This window comes from Patella vulgata, chromosome 1 (assembly GCF_932274485.2).
Source record: "Patella vulgata chromosome 1, xgPatVulg1.2, whole genome shotgun sequence".
NCBI classification, from domain to species: domain Eukaryota; kingdom Metazoa; phylum Mollusca; class Gastropoda; family Patellidae; genus Patella; species Patella vulgata.
The window spans coordinates 41502021-41523299 of record NC_065879.2 but is presented as its reverse complement, the minus strand read 5'-3'; the positions used below and the strand labels follow the sequence as shown (position 1 = coordinate 41523299).

Here is a 21279-nt window from a genome sequence, read left to right as displayed (position 1 = left end):
TTCGGCGTGCTTCTCCCTTGTCAGTGATGAAGGAAGGAGGGCCTGACAAGGACAGCCGTCTAGTCGTTCGGATGGGACCAAAAACCGAGGTCCCGTGTACACATTGGCGTGAACGTAAAAGACAGTTGGAATTGGATATAGAGTAGGCCATAGTGCCGCTGTGCGGGCAAAATTTCCCTCATGGGACACTGTATTGCGTAATGCTCGTCTTCATTAGCTCAGTTCGGAGCAGAACAGTAGGACGTTAAACCCCATTTCATTTCATTTAATTTCTGCTTTCTGGGTTAACCTTTCCGCCTTCTGTAGCATAGCCGGTTGAATAAGGAAGCTAAACCACAAGCTTTCTAAATTCAAAGTGCAACATTTTCCCTGCTACACATTCTTTCTTTTGGCCACTAATCGTCTAGATATGAACTTCACGATTTTGTAATTTGTAATTATTGACTTAAATATTTGACTTAGAAAAAGACTTGCAAACGGATTACTTCCAATATATCCCCAGAATAACTCGGGTAACACACTGTTCGTCTTAAATAAGTTATATAACAAACACGGCATAAGTCTACATAAAACTCCAAAACATGTCTCTCAATCCACTAACCAGAACGGTTAACTGCTGGAAACGTTACATTCGTTCGCCCCTTTAAGCTACTGTCGTTTGCGAGCCTCCGTTTTTGATTAGGTGAAGAAGTCGATGATACCACCCACACCCCAATATTGGACAGAACTACTTCATGTGAACTAACTGGAATTAAAATCCAAATCACACACCTTTAAATTTGCAAGAATGACAGAGAGCAGAGATCGAAAATATCTGCAAATGAAGGACGAGCAAGTGTATGACATAGGGTGTTAAGACCGTTGTTTTGGTCAGATGGATTAATAGAAAAAGTAATATGAGAAGCAATAATATAATGATTTTATTTTCTATTTTCTACTTGAACTAAGCAGGCGTGTCCACCTTTCCGTTCGTCAGAAAAGGCATCAATTTGGTGGGTTTTAGGGTTTTTGTAAACAGCTTGAATGTTGGACATGTATCTGTCTCTCTCCAGTAACTCGTGGCCATAACTATCCCTTAATCCATCTAATATATTCTGAAATATATGAAACAATTCTCAGTCATACACAAAGAAACAACAACAGTATGTTATCATACAACTCTAGTGTAGTATGTTATCATAGTGTTTGTAGTATGTTATCATAGTGTTTGTAGTATGTCATCTAAGTGTAGTATGTACAGTCGTCCAGGGCATCTGCTATCATGAATAGCTACAAATAGTTTCAACCTGAATGTCAGAAGCCGAAACCAGTGGGTATCGGCCACCAGCACAAACATCAGTCTAGAGGTTTAAATACTAAAGTTCAAGATATGTGAACTAATTAAATGACAAGTGGTATCAGATTTAGATCCGTTATTTTGTACGAACGCAAGAAATGTAAGGTGAAACCACGACACGTTTTTGCTTTTCGTAAAAATATATATTTAAATAACTGTTATGGCTAAAGTGAACTAAATAGATATACACCATGTACACTTTTTAGATGACTAAAGAAGGAACTTTCGATAAAGTATTTCCTCAATTTTCAAAACAAACCTGTCTTGCAGCTTATTTACCAAGTCCTGAAGACAGGGGAAATAACTCAATGAATTTAATTAGTCTTTTTTAATTTCACGTGGATGGAAGCTGGTCTGATTAAATTTTAGGAAAAACACTATTTGGTCCATGTCTGATTTGCTCACCTTTGGAAATCCAATTTCATATACCAACTTATTTTGCATAACGTCATAATGTATTCTTTTTGGTCTGATCGCTTCCTCTAATGTTTGGTTTAACCACAATATTCTCAATAAAGCCTACACAAAGAAACGACAAATGAAATCCCATTATAAAACACGATACACTAATTTATACATGAATTCGTGACTTATATCCGAATTAAAGGTTAACGAAATTGACAATATGCCTTGTCTAAAAGTTTCCGGTACGATAATACATGTAAGGTTCACTTGTAACCAGTGCCTCGATAATCGCGACTATTAGATAGGGCCCGTAAGAGCGGGGCAGCTGGGACACTGGTCCAGGGGTTCGGAGGTCCGGTATGCCGAGTAATGTTTTTTTTTTTTTTTTTTTAAATTGTTAATATAAATTAATAATAATAATAATAAAAAATACACTGTTACTTGATCATAAAGTAGAAGAAAACCGGTGATAGGATTAGAATCGGTTTCAACCTTGGTATCCCCAGTGGTCTGATTCCGTTCTACTGAACTATACCCTGGATTAATCCAGAAGGTTTCCACGATTTCAAATTATCTGCCCTGGCCTTGATTGTAGCCAACGTCTACAAACCAGGGGTTTGTTTCACGAAATTTTAACTAAGATAAAATCCAAATTTTAGTAATTTGATTGGATAATATTAGAATGATTTTAGTACTTAGCCAATCAAAATTGAAGTATCTACTAAAATTTGGATTTTATCTTTCAGAAAAGCCTGAGGCAATCCATCGGCTGTGTTTGGTGTCGGTACGACGTTATTAAGTCTCCTCTGAATTTCATCCCGAAGATGTTCAATCGGGTTTAAGTCCGGACTAAGGACTGGCCAGTGCATAATGCCCCCGGCAGACCGGGGTGGCGTTCTTACTGTGCTGCTGCGACCGTACGGCGACCAGAAAATGCACAAGTTCGCCTGCAAACGTGAACACACCGCGAGACAATGTGTCAAAAAATTACAAACTTAAGAAAGTCGCGTTTTCACATCTCTCCAGGTCAGATTGGAGAACCTTGACGTTTGTTTTGAACATGCTCAAAACAAACGCCGTGACTCGACGTTCATTGGCGACCATGGAGACCACAGCACGATATATGGCGTTCACACCACGTTGACACCGTTCTGCTGTAGAAAGTCCCGAGTAACTCTGGCGGTGTGGGCACGGGCGTTGTCATGCTGGAAAACATTGTTTCGATGACGTGCGAAATGTGGTATGACGTTGGGTCTGAGAGTGTGATCGATGTAGCACACTGCCATGATGCCGCCTCCTCTCCCTGGACCAAGATATTGGAACACCACAGGACCCACTCTCTGGTTCAGGCCGATTCCACCCATAACCATTATGCTTGGACCTCCCCATGAGTTTCATTCCATGACACATTGGTCAGAATAACGCTGGCCACGTCGACGCCATATTCTGGTCCTGTCATCTGCAGTTGATACGCAATACCGACTCTCATCTGTGAACAGAACAGTTCTCCATTGCCTGTGTCGGCAGTTCTGTTGTTGGACAAACTGTAGACGTTCATGTCTATGACGAGGGGTGAGGATCGGTTTACGGTAAGGTCTACAGGGCAATGGATGTTCTCCATGGTGAGACGTCGGCGCACTGTATCGGTACTGATAGGTCTTCTGTGTGTTCCCACTGTCTGACGTGCTGTCTCAGATGCCTGTGTGAAGGGATTCTCTACGTGCTGTCGCACAACATGACGGTCTTGTCGCCTTGTGGTAACCCTTGGTCTACCAGTTCGGGGGCGATCATCCGGGATGTTTGTGGCCCGAATGGTCCGAACATTGACCTGGAAGTGATTGGCAACGGCTTGGGCAGTGTGGCCAGGGTCGAGTCTTCCAAGCACCTTGTTCCTCTGAGCTGTCGTGAGTAGTGGCATGCTGCTGACGTTGTTGAGTGAATGATTCAACCAGGTATTGGGGTGCATTTTATAGGGCTGGTCCCGGTGAACAACACGTGCAGCATGAGTTACATGAAAATCATGGAGAACACATTACATTACCATCTGTTTTGAGAACATTTCCTAGGTTCATTTGTGTGTTTGGGAAGGAGCCTTATTGTTCAGGTAAAGTTGGAGATGTGGTCACAAATATACAATAAAAACATTTGGCAACTTTTATGCCAACCTGACGTTTCTTTTGCTGCTTAGTGTACATATATACGGTGCCCCATGCACGAGGATGAATCGAATTCTGTCAGTCTACTTTTTTTGAAAAAAACTAGTGAATTAAAAATGATAAGCCACCTGACCGGGCCTTCTTGCCGTTGAGGCCCCGATCGGTCCTCGTTCAGTTCTAAGCTCTCATAAGTGACCATGCACACGGTTATCGATCGCTCTAGGTAGGCTGAGTGGTATCCGATAATTAAAAACGAAACTGAAAGCGAAACTTTTAAAACTCCGCTGCAACTGTTGAACTGTTTGGCTAGAAATATTCTGCATTTGATTTTCATTAATGTTTTCATAGCTCTCAGAACTTTTCTAACTATTCCAGTAAGTATTGAATCTGCTGAGCGATCCTTTAGCAAATAGGCTTACTTAAAGAGCTACTCGGGGAATAGTACCGACCAAGAGCTACTAGTAGGTCTGTCAATTTGAAGCATCGAAAATGACTTTGATTAATTTTGATGAGGCTAAGGATGAATTCTCTTCCAAATGTGCACGAAAAGGTCCGTATGAATCCAGTTCAACATGATTTTAGGGTATTGAAAAAAATAAGCGAGCAGTTTTTGTTTTTCCATTTGTTTGCGTGCTTCAAATTTCCTGTGAAAATTGTGTACATCTGATTATTATTACATCACTAAAACTTAAACATAGTACATATATTGCTGTGTTAAACCTCAGGTGGAGAGGGTTCTCCTCGCCGAGTTGCTTGCCGCGGGCCCTACTGTTAGACAACTATAATCATTTGTATTTCAACCACAGGCACTTGAAAGGGATTAAAATATAACTTCTTACTACTGATTGACTATATACTACAACAACAACAAAGTATACCACCCGCCATATTGTTTTGACTCGTTAGGACATTTCGTCTGCTATCATCTCAAAATACTCAGTAGTTCTAACACTTTCCGTCGTTTTTACACCATAGTGTCATTCCGGCGCTCGATTCCGTACACCATTCTTCTATTCCTCTGTTTTCTTATACTGTCTCAGCACTATCATATTCACGGTGTGTGGGTCGTGGGGCGTCAGACTATACAAATGTTATGTCAACTCTTGCAAAACAGGCGGAATTGACAGGGGCAGATCTTGAGATTCTGTCCCATTGGCTCATATTTCTAGTCCTCTCGTCCACAAGACTTTCTCCCAGCAATGACATCAAGTGCTAAGATATTGACTCAAATTTTCCAAAATTTTCTCAGGTTGCTCAGTGTTATAGGCACAATCATCATATATGACATAAACTTTATGTCAACTTAAATAAAACTGCTTTCCGGCGAGACAACGATCGGCGAACAACTATATAATTATACAATACTGTCTATGTTCTCCTGGGACGCTTAATGTTATAGCCAGTATTTTGTTGACATTCATTGTGGGCTGGGATTGTGGATGGCGCCCTAGATTTGGAACCACCCCTACCCCACCCCCTAATCCCAGCTTCTAGATCCGCTTTGCACATGGCCCCTAGAAAACTCGCACTTGTGGTGCGCGGCTCCTGACTGCGTCACTCGTACTGGGGGTATGTGCATCAGTCGGTCACATTTTAGCTACCCCCCCCCCCACAACAAAATCGTTATGTACGCCCCTGTATCTATTCATAAATTGAGGATCGAAACTGGAAGATATGAGTCAATACCGAGAGAAAAAAGAATTTGTACACTCTGTGAAACTGATGGAATTGAAAATGAATATCACTTTGTACTTGTATGTCCATTCTTTGCTGAACTTCGGTCAAAATTTATAAAGAAATATTACTATACTAGACCAAATATGGAAAAATTAATAGAACTACTGCAAAGCAAAAATTGTTCAGAACTTTTAAAACTAGGAAAATTTCCATATTTCACTAATAAGTTAAGGGACAATACCCTTAATAGATTGTAGTCAATATCATATTATAGTAATACTGTAATGTTTAATTCGTTTGTTTGCTCTCTATTCACTGTATAACATATTGTATATAATTGTATTCTTATGTTACTATGTTTACCGATGAACCAGTGGTTCAAGGTTAATAAAGATTTAGATTACCTGGGCTAAACTCGTTGCTATTCTATTTCCACCAGATGCGCCTATCACCATTAATAAATCGTCATTTTTATCTAATATGATAGAAGGTGATTGTCCAGATCTAGAACTTCTTCCAGGAATCAATGGATTTCGCTGAATAATAGAAAATTAATTAAAGTATCAATATTGACATTTAGTACCTGGTTTATTTGAATTTTGTCGTGTCCTATTGGAAAAGCAGATAACTCAATAGCCCCATGAAGTGCCTTAAAACAACTTGGGAACCATAAAACAACTATATACATAGACCCACCCCATTCCGCTTTTAAGGATGTATCACGTTCCTTACTGATCAATGAAAAAAATCACGAAGTGGGATGTAAGAAATGCTTTTATCCAGAAAGTTATGATCTATCATTTAACCTTTACTTGGCAGAAGTCAAACAATTCCTTTCAAGAAAACACAGAATTCTCTACACGTTACATCTCTAATTCCCAATTCTCAGATGGAAGTCCAAACCCTGGCTATTTCAATATGTCATCACATCGTTCGCCAGTTGAAGTGTTGGAACGGGGAAACGTGATGTGTGCTCATCGGCTCCACTGAGACTCGTTCATAGATCTACTAATTCCAGGCCCCAGACCCTTTGTATTCGAGATGCTAATTAAATATTTGCTAGCTCCTGGCCCTCCCAATCCCCTAATCTCACGACTAGAGGAAGACACAAGTGTGGTTTTAAACAATTGTGCAAACCCTAGGATGGTAACGGATGATTACGATCACAGCACATATAAGAAAGGCTTTATACATCTTGGTCTGAGCCCCTTAGATCTTGGAACCCTAGTCTTCAGCCTGTCAAGCCAATATGTAAATCCGGCACTGAATATGAACCATAGCTAGAAATCGGATTTGTACTGTATGTTTATAAACAATCACATAAATCAGAAACAATAACTATATAAATACTAGTAACCCAACATGTTGCAAGGACAATAACTGTATAGGATTATAGTCTGTGTATTCCCAGTTCAATTCTAAATGTAATTGAAACATTTTAAGATAATGCACATTTAATTTATGAATCAGCTGCAATAACTCTAAAATAACCACTTTACCCATGTGCTAAATATTCATTTAATCAAAATCCGTTAATTTTGTAGATTACAACTACACAATTCTCTGGGTGGACGGACCGGCATGTCGGCGTATAATAAAAACTTACCGAGCATGTTGCATTACCAAAATTCTTCAATGAATTATTTAGGATAATGCCAGTAGATTTGGAGTAAATTAGAGAACCAAAACTATGTAAAAGAAAATAACTCATTAGGAAGTCGGTTTGACCGCAGTTATCTTTCGCAACTGGAAAATAACCTGATTTACAATCGTTTGAATTTTGATAAACAATGCATAAGTAATTATATCTATGAATAAATAATCATTTTTGTAATAGGGCCTTCTTCTATTTCCAACGACTAGCGACTAAGCTATCATTTCACAAATAACCCATGTTTTCTTTGCACGGATTTAAGGTTTGGTTACAAGCTAGTCGTCTTGACTGAGAACTGACAGCACGTGCGCATTTTCTTTTTGGTACTACCATGGCTGTCACCTGTCATCAACAGCTCTTTGTCCCACATACAAAAGAGAAAGTACACTAAAGCTTCGTCTACACTAGGCTTGAAAAAGCCGGCTTTTTAAAAACCCGTTTTTTTCAAAACCCGGCTTTTTCAAGTGTAGCGTCTACACTGACTGAACGGAAAAAGACGATGAACACCGACCTTCGTTATTTGTGGAACTTCCGGTTTATTTATTACGCCATCGGCTTCAGTCAATTTTGCAGAGATAATAATATAATAATAATGATTACTTTGGTTACTTTGGTGCAATTCAGCGCATATAACCCTGTAAATTTTATTGTCTTTGACAGTTCCATCAAACAAAGCTTGAATGTTCCCCCGCCCCCAAATCTCAATTAGCAATAAGCACTCCTCGTTAACCCATTTTAGGTTAGGCATGTTGAAATTAAATAGGCTAGGCTATAGATGGATTTGAGATTTACCGCAATTTCTTAGAACCGGAAGCAATGCCAATGTTATGAATGTACGGAAGCTCGGGACGAATGACATCCGGGTACTTGATAAATCCCGGATTTACCGTCTACACACATAAAATTGCCGTTTTTTTGAAAAAGCCGGCTTTTTGATTTTGAAAAATCCCTCAATAATTGCCGGATTTTAAAAAGCCGGCTTTTACGATTGAGAAATTGAAAAAGCCGGCTTTTAGGAAAAAACCGGGATTTAAAAGGCTAGTGTAGACGGTGAATGCTGCTAGTGTAGACGTAGCTAAAATTTCGGAACCTAAAAGTAGTTGGAAACAAAATACAGTAATATTAATAATTCATCCGACTGGATGAGGGTTCGGGGGGGGGGGGGTCTCTTTCCAGCACATTCTTTCCTCTCAAGGACACTGTCTAACCGACGTTGTCTGTGGATGTTACTAAACAGAGATTCTTTACTACAAGTGGAGTTTACAACACTCGACAATTATTATTGTACCCCTGCCATTTATAGTCGCAATGCGTAAGAAGGCCAATAATCATTTTCCATATGTAAATATAACAACAATTAAGACTTAAAAGTGTTCTTGAGATGAAATTTTGACCAATAATTTCATTCTTCTGCCATTAAAAAAAACCCCGATCTCACCCCTCTCAAAAGACGGTTCTAGTAAAATCCGCGTCCACATATATATATATATTACACACACGTGCCATGCAACGTCACTGCAAGGAGGAGAAAAGCCTGCGATGTAATGCTGATTCTAGGTGTACTGAGGCTTTGCAGTTGTGGAGCGTCTCTGTGTATACTCATATGTTCTGGTTTGTTGTAACATATATATTCATGGTGTCTCGGTGTAACTATTCTTGTTTATTGTAACCAAGGGCGCCGGAATGGTGGGGCTATGGGTGCAAATATCCCCCCTGTCCCCCAAAGCACGGGGCAATTGGCCCGCTGCCCTTACTTTTATGTTGACTGTCCATTATGGAACCCAGTTATAATTCAAAGTTTTTACGTACAGATATATTTGAATTAAAAGGCAGCGGTTTGGATTTTTGTGCATTCATATTTGACATCTGAAAAACAGCTAAATTAGTTTCCAAAAACATTTTAGTGAAATATGGAAAAGATTTAATAATTCTCACAAAATGGCTACTTTGTGTACTATGTGATAAAGAGGTTAAATGGCAATTCACGCTTGATACAAAAACCATTGAATATTTGGAATTCATCATTTAATTTTTGGTATTTGTAAAATTCAGATGCTAAAAGAGAGAATACTCTGGCATACGCAATATGGTATCAGGCAGCAAACACATAAGTAAAGGCCCGGTCACAGTGGCCGATGGACACAAAACGTATGCAAAAAAAACCACATCGGACGAGCAAACTTTCGGGGGTAGCTGCAACCGTTTTCATTCGCTCCAGAAATGGACAAAATTGACGAAAATTTGCGAAAACAGAACGGAAAAGAACGAACGTGGGAAGTATGTAGCGGGGATATTAGATGGATGTTCATCGGAAGCCTAGCGGATGAAAGCGGGTGGAAGTGGATGACAGCTCCGAAGGGGTTAGGCAAACTCCAGACATCCTTCAATATACCAGATACATCCCAGATATATCAGGCAGCAAACACATAAGTAAAGGCCCGGTCCCAGTGGCCGATGGACACAAAACGTATGCAAAAAAAAACACATCGGACGAGCAAACTTTCGGGGGTAGCTGCATCCGTTTTCATTCGCTCCAGAAATGGACAAAATTGACGAAAATTTGCGAAAACAGAACGGAAAAGAACGAACGTGGGAAGTATGTAGCGGGGATATTAGATGGATGTTCATCGGAAGCCTAGCGGATGAAAGCGGATGGAAGTGGATGACAGCTCCGAAGGGGTTAGGCAAACTCCAGACATCCTTCAATATACCAGATACATCCCAGATATATCAGGCAGCAAACACATAAGTAAAGGCCCGGTCCCAGTGGCCGATGGACACAAAACGTATGCAAAAAGAACACATCGGACGAGCAAACTTTCGGGGGTAGCTGCATCCGTTTTCATTCGCTCCAGAAATGGACAAAATTGACGAAAATTTGCGAAAACAGAACGGAAAAGAACGAACGTGGGAAGTATGTAGCGGGGATATTAGATGGATGTTCATCGGAAGCCTAGCGGATGAAAGCGGATGGAAGTGGATGACAGCTCCGAAGGGGTTAGGCAAACTCCAGACATCCTTCAATATACCAGATACATCCCAGATACAAAAGCTTTGTCCGTTTTGGAAACTTTATATACGAGATGCATACGCTTACATCCTTTCTATTTCTGTGCTACTAACGATGTATAGATTCCCTCTTTTCGTTTTCAGCTGGAGCGGATGTGAGTTGCCAGGATGCCCAGAGGATGTAGAGAGGATACAGTGGAGGTTTAACGGATGATAACGGACATGAAACGTTTGGTGCTCGCATTTACATCGTACACGGCAGAACGTTCATCCGTTATAAAAGTTTGTGCAGCTCAAAACTTTGTGCGCGGATGAAATCAAAGTGAACGGTTGCTCGATGAATAGAGCGTATGAAACACGTATGCAATGAGTACAGAACGGATGCATGGCGTTTTCAAACGGAGGGCACGTTTTTTCCCGTTTTACATCCTCTTTGCATCCGTAAGTGCAGTGGGGCCGGGCCTTTAAATCCCTACTGTGAGTTATCAGTTAACGGTCTGATTGGACCCCATCTCTTCGCTACGAGTAACAAGATGATACATTCAGAATTGCAGCCTGTAGACGATAATATATAAAATTGAACGTGGCTGTGCCCCTGGGGATTGTGGGGGTAGATAAGGAACAATATTAAAAGGTACCACCTTGTTCTTGAAATGATTGGTATGCTGAATTTGAACAAAATCTGTTAATTATTGCAACCTGTAGAGTATTTACCGATAAAAACTAACAAAAAAGTGGGTGTGGTACCACACCCCTGGGGTCGGGACATGCACCAAAATAAATAGTTGCTATCCTTACAGTATAAGGAATAAATATGCCAAGTTCCAAGATGAACTGTTTAGAATTCCAGCCTGTTGACAAAACACACAAAAATTGGGCGTACTCTGCCCCTGGGGATTTGGCATGGACCAATATATATATATATATATAGGTACAAAAATTGGGCGTGGCTCTGCCCCTGGGGGTCGGGGCATGCAGTTGCCGTCCTTAGGCTATAAGGAATACATATTCCAAGTTCAAAGACGACCCATTAAGAATCGTGGCCTGTAGGCAACACACAGAGACACAAAGTATATTGGGTGTGGCTCTGCCCCTGGGGGTTGGACATTCACCACAAACAATGGGGATGTTCCTTGGGATAGAAGGAATAACTATGCAAAGTTTCAAGGTGATACATTAAGAAATGACAAACAAATTAATATAAGAAATGGGCGTGGCTCTGCCACTGGGGATCGGGCATGCACCCAAAACAATAGGGATCATCCTTAGGGTATTAGGAATTCATATGAATTTTTTTCAAGAGGATCGTTTAAGAATTGTGACCTATAGGCGACACGCAGACACACAAAAAGGAAATTGGCGTGGCTCTGCCCCTGAGGGTTGAGCATGCACCCCGAACGATAGGGATGTTCCTTAGAGTACAAAGAATAAGTATGCAAAGTTTCAAGATGATACTTTCGTTAAGAAATGCGGTCTTTAGACGACAAACAAATACAATAAATGGGCTTGGCTCTGTCCTGGGAGTCGGTCATGCACCAAAAACAATAGGGATCATCCTTAGGGTATAAGGAATAAGTATGTAAAATGTCAAGATGATCACTTAAAAATTGTGGCCTGTAGGCGACACCCAGACACACAAAAAGAAAATGGGCGTGACTCTGCACCTGGGGGTTGGGTATGCAGCCCCAAATGATAGGGAAGTTCATTAGGGTACAAAGAATAAGTATGCAAAGCTTCAAGATGATACGTTAAGAAATGCGATCTGTAGACGACAAACAAACAAATACACGAAATGGGCGTGGCCCTGCCCCGGGGGGTCGGGCATGAACCAAAAATAATAGGGATCATCCTTAGGGTATAAGGAATAAGTATGTAAAGTTTCAAGATGATCACTTAAGAATTGTGGCCTGTACTCGACCCCCTCCCCCAAAATGTTCAAAACAAACGCCAAGGTTCTGCGATCTGACCTGGAAAGCTTTGAGAATGCGACTTTTTCCAAGTTTGTAATTTTTTGGGACATTTTCTTGTGTTGTGTTCACGTTTGTCGGCGACCTTATGCATTTTCTGGTCGCCGTACGGTCGCAGCAGCGCAGTAAGGACGCCACCCCGTTCTGACGGGGGCCCAAAGCAAGCGGGAGATCCCATCTCGTGCTCGTCTCTGGTTAGTGGGTGGAGACTTGACGTATGGACGAAGTAGATGTATATAAAGTAGATATAGAGCCTATTGCTACATCACAGCAGCGCAAAATATACTTCGGTTAAGTACACGTTGCCGTACTATGTCATGATGAAATTTTTATATTTTTGAATATATCCGCTGAAATTGTATAAAAAGAGGATTCGAGATTTTTGTTCGATATGCTACGTCGAAGTGAACCGAATCGGTTATTGATTCTAGTGATCTGAGTTGTATTTTGATCTGAAAGGTTTTAACTGGTAGCCCCCGATTTTCAAAAATTTCTCGGGGGCAGGACGCTCAACCCCCCGGGGAAAAATAACACCCCCGGACTCCCTTGCCCCTGTTCCTCGGACGTTCCGGCGCCCCTGGTTGTAACTTCTATACTCATGGCGTCTCAGTATAACTGTTTCTGTTTGTTGTAACTTCTATACTCATGGCGTCTTTTCTCAGTATGCCTGCTCTCGTATGTTGTAACGTCTATACCCGACGTCTCATTATATTTATATAAAGGAGGTAATCAAATTTAGAGGCGACCTTGTTGAAACGTAGTGTAAAATAAACTCAGTGATTGTTTCCCATATAAATTGTGTTTTAGTATTATATATTTAATTACTAAATGCCGTATAAAGATTTCATCTCATCCACCTATGACGAGAGAGAGAGAGAGAGAGAGAGAGAGAGAGAGAGAGAGAAATGGGGTTTAACGTCCACTCGACACAAACTAGGTCATTTCGGGACTAACATATGGTTTAATTTTATTTCAATAATTCGCTTCCGCGTAGGGGTCTTTAGTAGTGGGAGGAAACCGGAGGAGCCGGAAAAAACCCACGAGGTTGGACAGGCGACCCTACTCCTTGTCACGTAGAACCGGGGATTCGAAACCACGCCAGTCGACTCAATGACAGACTTTATGATACAGCGCGCGCACGCTAACCATTCAGCCATCCCCACCCCCACCTATGACGACAGTGGTGGAAACTGTCTTGTAAGTAAGCTGGACTCCGAACTGAGTTGATATTACAGAATGCGAAGCACTTTCAGTCGATTATTTGCCTCTAAGTTTTACTGTCTCCCTTATATAAATATGCTCGTAATATATACTAAACAGCAAAAAAACCCCAAAAAAACGTCAGTACGATTTCAAAATCAGAGAGACACTTTAATCAAATCATTCTAGAAAAAGACTTACTAAATGGATCAAAGAAATATTTTGTGAACAGTATGTTGACACATTAGTGATTAATTCATCATTACGGGAAGGTTTAGAGTCTCTACACAATCTATGCATCAGTACCTGGTGTGTCCACCGCGAGTGTCAATAACAGCAGCGCAGCGTCTGTACATGGAGTGGACGGTTAATGAACGCCATTGGCACCTGGAACCACACTCTAGGAAAAGCCGGGCGCAATCCATCTGCTGTAGGAAGTCCCGAGTAACTCTGGAGTGGACTTGAGCGCATAAGGCTGCTTGTTCTTTCTCTACGACATTTTAAAGAAATTCTACAGTTTCACGTTTATGTTAGTTTATTTTATTTCTGAATTATTGTACTGTACTTTGTTTGTTTTATATTGTTTTTACTACTTACTTTGTAAAGCGCATTTGAGCACTATGCGAATTGTGCGCTATATAAATGTTCTTAATAATAATAATAATAATAATAATAACTCTGACGGTGCCGGCACGGGCGTTATCCTGATGCAAAACGTTGTTTCGATAACGTGCGAAATGTGGAATGAGAGCTTGATCGATGTAGCGCACTCCTTTGATGCCGTCTCCTATCCCTGGACCAAGATTTTGGAACACGACAGGGCCCACGCTCTGGTTCAGGCCGATTCGACCCCAAACCATTATGCTTGGACCTCCCCATAAGTATCGTTTCATGACACATTGGTCAGAATAACGCTGGCCACGTCGATGTCATATTCTGGTCCTGCCACCTGCAGTTAATACGCAATACCGATTCTAATCTGTGAACAGAACAGTTCCCCATTGCCTGTGTCGCCAGTTCTGGCGTTGTTGGGCAAACTGTAGAAGTTCACGTCGATGGCGAGGGGTGAGGATCGGTCAACGGCAATGGATGTTCTCTCTGGTGAGACGTCGGCGCACTATATCGGTACTGATGGGTCTTCCATGTGGTGTTGGTGGTCCGAAAGCGTTGCTGAAGCCTGTAGATGGTCTGAACTGCAACGGCTTGGGCAGTGTGGTCAGCGTCAAGTCTTCCAAGTACCTGGTTCCTCTGAGCTGTCGTGAGTCGTGGCATGCTGCTGACGTTGTGGTGTGAATGATTCAACAAGATATGGGTGCATTTTATAGGGCTGGTTCCGGTGAACAACACGTGCAGCATGAGTTACATGAAAATCATGGAGAACACATTATCATTTCAGAAGTCTCGTTGCGTTCAATTCTGTGTTTGGGAAGGAGCCTTATTGCTCAGGTAAAGTTGGAGATGTGGTCACAAATATACAATAAAAACATTTGGCAAGTTTTATGCAATGCGTCAATTCAGAGTAACATACCAACCTGACGGTTTTTTTTTTGCTGCTTAGTATACTTTAGGTGCAATACTTAGACCCAGCTTAACTGTATTTTTGAAAGATTTTAAAAGCGTCTGTGGATTTATGCTATATCTATTGTGATACTTACTAATTATTTATACTACTTGTTACTGAAACTGCGTCTCCGTCCGTACCTAAAATTGACACGTGCGTTGTGCCGTGCAATTGCACATCATCAATAGCTACGTCTACATAATGGCTACTTTCTTGGGTCCTGGCATGGTTTATTCCCTTCCTTACTCTTTCAGCCATTTCTTCTGTACCCAACGATTGCATAAACTAAAATGCAGAAATTATCCGTAACTTAAACATGAATAGGTAAAGGAACAGTTTATTCTGTTTTATATCTATACACTTCCGGAATAACCAAATGGCCGCCATGAGTGGACAGATAGATTTTTCTTTCTTTATTTATTCGTTTGTTTCATATATTGAATCATTTGTTTCATAAGAACTCATTTTCCACCCGAAAAATATGAGCTAACATTGCCTAAAATTGACGAAAAAATATCTTGGCTATGGCCAATTTCTGATATCGGTGGTTTTGGCTATCGAGTAGTCTCATTGGCATGACCAAACTCTGTGAATATAAATGACATCGGCCGAAACCCCACCTTCCCGATTTTGCATGGTTTTCTTGTGGACAAGCACTTAAAAATCATTTTCTATTTTTCTGCATTGTTTAGTATTGAGTATTAATATTTATAAAAATACAGTTGGTATATAATGGTATGGTTAACTTTGCGGAAGATATATTTTATATCTACAAGCAGAAAGCCATTTCTATTGTGGATACTTCGAACCAAGTTAATACAATACTTTGAAGAAGAAATAAAGCACACGCGTCAAACCATAATCAGCTACATAATCATCTTCTTATAATACTTTAAAATTAAAGTACACATCGTGCTAACTAATTGAAGTCACGTGTTTATATGATAGTGGTGCGAGGTTTTGAAACAAACAATAATTGAATTACTTCTCCTAAACCTGCCAAACTCCTCGGATCTCCTAAATGTTTTGAATAAGCATCAGCCCACTTCATGACTTCAGCCAATAAATGGTATGTTGGTATAACTGTATCTGATTTGAAGTGATCATCTGTTAAGTTGTAACCTGTAGTATATAATCATGAAACAATTGATTTATATTAATATTTCACAGAGATAATCAGGAGTCTGTCCATTGACACACTGATATCTTAGAGTATTTTAAGGTCTGTCCGAGCGGTGACTGGTACTCAATGGAACTTATCTATCGAGAACTGGGCCTATGTGTCAACGATATGAAAAGCCCGTGGCCACTCTTTTGAGGAAATCAGTGAGAAGAATTTTACAGTAATCGAAGTGGGACATAATAGGTTTGAGCTGCAGCAGAATCCCAAGATGGTGGCAGATGCAACTGCTGTTTTTCATATGATCATGGCATTTTCTACAAAGATCATCACCACTATCCAAGAACACACCTAAAACGGATGTTCTCGGATACTCAATATGTTTCATGGCCAATGTTAGGTCAGTGTTACGTGATAATCGCGTGTTTGGACCCCATTCAGCTTCAAGCGATGTGTATCCATTCTGATTTTAATTAGTTCCATACGTAAAATTTCATTTAGATACTATATTATTATCGTTAATTCAAGGGTGCGGGGGGGGGGGGGGGGGCGCATTGTTTTCATTTGGCCTGCGATATATTTGTCGATTGATTGTGGCGTTAAAGACGCTAAATTTAAATATTCCTTGGAACCTAAAATGGACGAAAAAGGCCAAAAGAGCACATATTAATGTAATATTAGTGTATATAATATACTGATTTACATTCATGTTTTTAAACTGGTTAGTCCCGTCTTGATCGGAAGTTAAGTGTTTTACACCCTTCAATTCCTCTGACAACTTGCCCTCCCAGCCAGATCATGAAGATACATTACTAGCGATTTTTAGAAAGTTAAGACGACACTTGAGCGGCGAATTATCGCTTACTGTGCCGTTACTTACCCTCTAGTACTCTCAGAATAAAAGCCAAAATAATTCCAAAATGTGGACCGTCTGTTGACGTCAAGATAAAATTTTTGAATTCATGTCTATGAGCATCGGAAAAAGAAGGACAATAATCTTCCATATCCTTTAACGTGAGAACAGCCCCTGAAATACATTCAATTTCAAGATATTAAATGGTTTTCGCAATACCTAGAAAACTGTAATATGGGTGATATTCAAACCATATTATTTACATGTTTCAAAATTTAAAAAAATGGGAGCTACTCTAATCATGTGTACGTGCTTTGAGAATGAAAACTAGCAGATAGTCCGCGGTGTACGGTAGATATATTCTGAATTTTGGAAGGGGAATTACTTTTCCTCGCAGATGAGTTTTGTCAAGTTCTGTAATAAGCACTTCTTACTAAAGGATGGGCAATTATTAAAAAATGTTAGGAAGAAATCATTGGGTATAAAATCAACTGTTTATCTAATAAAATAATTAAGATATCATACTATTACCTTCCTTCTGTAAATCTGAAATCAACAATTCAGCACCCTCTCCTTTATACAAATAATCAGCTCCATGTTCTGCTATTTTTTTAAATGTTCGTAGTAACTGGGGTCTGTAAATTATCGCCCCTTCCTTCTTAGTTTTTCCATTTTCATCACAGAAGACTTCACTTTAAGCATTGATGACGATATATTTAAAAGCCGCCTTATCGATAATGACGGGATTTATTTATTTTGCTAATAATCATATTAGAAATCAATTTAAAAGATGGAGAAACCCTGGACACCAATGCATGTCGGTAATGGCGGACTTAATTTGCATATTCTGATAAACGCTCAAGGGTGCCCAGGTGGCATTACTCAGTATCTGGTTCTACACATCTCATAAATATAGAAACAGCGAAACAACTTTGTAGGTACGCAGCTGCGAAGCTTAACCCTTTAACTGCCGGACTAATATGCATATTGTGTCTAACGTATGTATGTTTTACAGTCAACATCAGATACATATCACAGATGTGTCGAACAAATAGTAACATACACGCGCCGTGTATCTAAAGTCAGTAATGTCAAAACCTTTAATTACTATCAACCCCTTTCCAACAACAATTATCCTAACTGCGTGACTATCCCACCCTATTTGTCATAACCAGTTTTTACCCCCCCCCCCCTCACAAAAACTGCCTTATGTAGTCCAGTCGGAGCAGAACGGTAGTACGTCAATCCCCATTTGATTACAAAAAAGATAATTACCAGATACCAGCAAATGTTTTGTGTAAAGTAATATTATGCTCCTCCAGTAAAACTTTCTTCATATAGGTCATTTTATTCACGCTGTCTCCAGAGAGTGGCACTCCGTTCCTCAGCATTGCTATTGTTGGAACAAATAAGTCTTTCCATGGTAGTTTACCATATCTCTGGTGAGCTTCCCAAAATGTTGCAATTTCAGTAGGAGTTCCTACTACCAATGGTCCTATAAAACGAGTGTTAATAATTCTAACAAGCCGTTGCCATTTAAGATACGCCTATACTTTATGCTTTGGAACAAAAACTCCGGAACGCTGAATAACGATATGATTCTTCCGATCATGATTCCACCGTTTGACACCACATTAATAGAAACAAATCCTTTAAAAACTGGAGCCTTTGTGTCGTTAACAACTTCGCTTCAATATGTATTATGTATGTCCAAATGAAGAATCGCTCTAAATTTTAAAATAAAGCAACAAGAATTGTAATCAACGGTAGGAGAGATAGTATGTCGTCAGATTTTTGAAAAAAAATGTAGGTCAAATAGTTGTAAATAGTTTCCAAAAATATAACGATATTGACAATCGAGATAGATTTTAAAGGGGCATAATATGTTGAAAATTTCAGTCAAATTACTGCGCTCTAAGCAATAACACTGCAGGTTCGATTGTCATTGTTACGGTAAATCATCTACCGCCGTTGAACCGCAGATCGGATTTAAATCTGTTGAACATGTAGACTGTACGATGGCATCGAGAGTTGATTATGGTCTTGGTAAGTTAATTAATGTCTAATTAATAATTTATATAACATTTAAGGCATAAAGAAAGCCCTACAATATGCAGATTTATCTCTTGCAGAATACCTGTTTAAAGATTGATATCCGTTTTCAAAGGGGTGATAGTTCGAACCTGTGTGTTTTTAGTTGATTACATTGGTCTAAAAATGAGATAATTGAGTAATATTGACGATAACATTGTATAATATGAACCTTTTTCTGAAAGACTTTCATACGTGGTTGTAAAAGAAACCCCAAATGTTACCTGTAAAATGAGTTTTGTAGTTCAAATCATAATGGCTAATATTTGATTTATTTGGAACCCTTGATTTACCGTCAAGTATCACCGATTTCTTCAATTTGTGATCATATATTGTAAAAAATCCTCCTGAAATTGTACTCTTTTAATAAATATATAAGCATCATTTCCATAATTTCACAGCATTGATTACAGTAGTAAGTAATATAAAAAAAGACGCATTGCATAGTGGTTTTAATTTTATGACTACCACTACAATACAATGAATACAATGTGTATACAAACAATCATTAGTGCACAATAATTTTGTAAGGGAGCAGCGGTGGCACAGTGGCTAATCAGGAAGTCGCTGGTTCGCTCCTGCTGTTGGCCGAGAAAGTCCCTCGGAATTTCCAGCGTGACTTCCACTAGTCAATGTTGCAGGACGCCGGGCCTTGCAGGGTCTTTGACGAACATCCGAGGTCCCTCGTACACATTGGCGTGTATGCAAAAGAATGTGAAATAAGAGTAGTCCGCAGCGCCGCCGTCCGGATAAAATCCCCCCCCCCCATAGCTCACTGCATGGCGTATGCCTGTCTCTATTAGACTAGTCGATACAGAACAATAGGACGTTAAAATCCAAAACAGTTCCTCTTTTGTGAATCGAATTCAAATGCTGCATTAATTATCTAAACAAGGCGATGAAACCGGCTATTAAACTACAATGATCCTATAATTAATTTATCCTTGCAGTTATTATGGATGTTACAGAAATGGAGATAAAGTCTACATGTAATACCGGATACCACAGTTAGTTGCAATATAAATGCTTAGTCCCATACCAATTGTTGATGCCAATGCAGCTAAAGTCTTACCTCCGCCAATACCAGAACTATGAGGATGTTGAACACCACAACATAACAATGTAGCAATAGCTGAATCTACAGACGAACCACCAGCTTCTAAAATATTTCTAAAACATACAATATTGACAGATATTTTAAAGGACAATGTTGGTGTCCATTTCTATCACATATTTAATATTGGCTGACACCAACATTGTCCTTTAAGTAATGTACTACGCACACACTTTGCAAAAAACAGATCCTATTTTGTTTCGTTTTTTTGTTATAGTTCAAAATTTTGTTTCACTTGTCTTTGCTACACTAGGATCTGGAAAAGTTGTTATATAACCCGCGTTCTGGATGATGTTAGGTGCACTTAACTATGGATAACACAATAGAAACATCAACGCTGATTGGTTAATCAAATGTCTGATGTCAAAGGATCAGAAGACGCGCGTATGACCTCTGACGCAACCTTCCACTATAACCGGTCAGACGTAGTATAGACCATCGACAGTATAAAAAAAAACGAAACGAAACAGAGATCTGTATTTTAATCAGATTGACTACGTCGATGACTGTTTTAATTAATTGTAGACAATTGATATCTTGGTTATAATACTGTAATCTTATTAATCGGTTCGGTCAATAACTTTCAATTAAAATATAATGGATGGACAACAGTTAATGATGATGAAACATATCATTGTGTTTCATTGTTTAAAACACACACCAAATAGTGGCATGGAGTTTCTAGAAGAACACTGGGAAAGAGCCGTTACATCCGTTTCAACAGTTCCACGCTCATGGCCATCTGCACATGAAGCCCGTCAAGAAAGCAACAATAAGACATCAAAACAAAATGAAATTATAATATTATGACTGAAGGCAGTGTAATTAAAATCGTCGAGGAAGCCTTTAATATTACTTACTTGCCAATAAGAGAACATCGTTGACTGTCTGCAGCCACAGCCCCAACTGTAACTAGTTTAATTTGTTGATGGTGGGTTGGATTGAAATGGTGTATAACCATATTAATTATACACGTTAAAAATATCAAAACCGGAATTGATTTTAAACACCTTAAAGTAGATCTAGCAGTCATAGTAGATTCTAATAGGTTGTTGTAACTATCAGTCTTATGAACACTGGAACATAATAAAAACAAATCAATATTTGCGGTTCCGTACAAAAACCACGTAAAACCT

General features: G+C 39.6%; 1 protein-coding gene across 1 annotated transcript; it reads right to left on the bottom strand.

The window, feature by feature from the left end:
- Nucleotides 1-905: 905 nt before the first annotated feature.
- On the bottom strand, nt 906-18419 carry LOC126809922 (scoloptoxin SSD20; the record flags this gene model as incomplete). The annotated part of the gene is made up of 7 exons (XM_056098662.1): nt 906-1094; nt 1742-1855; nt 5979-6110; nt 7181-7262; nt 15060-15250; nt 15951-16072; nt 18221-18419. Coding segments are annotated over 7 exons (1014 nt in total), but the record flags the coding sequence as incomplete, so codon positions are not given.
- Between the last annotated feature and the right edge of the window lie 2860 nt (nt 18420-21279).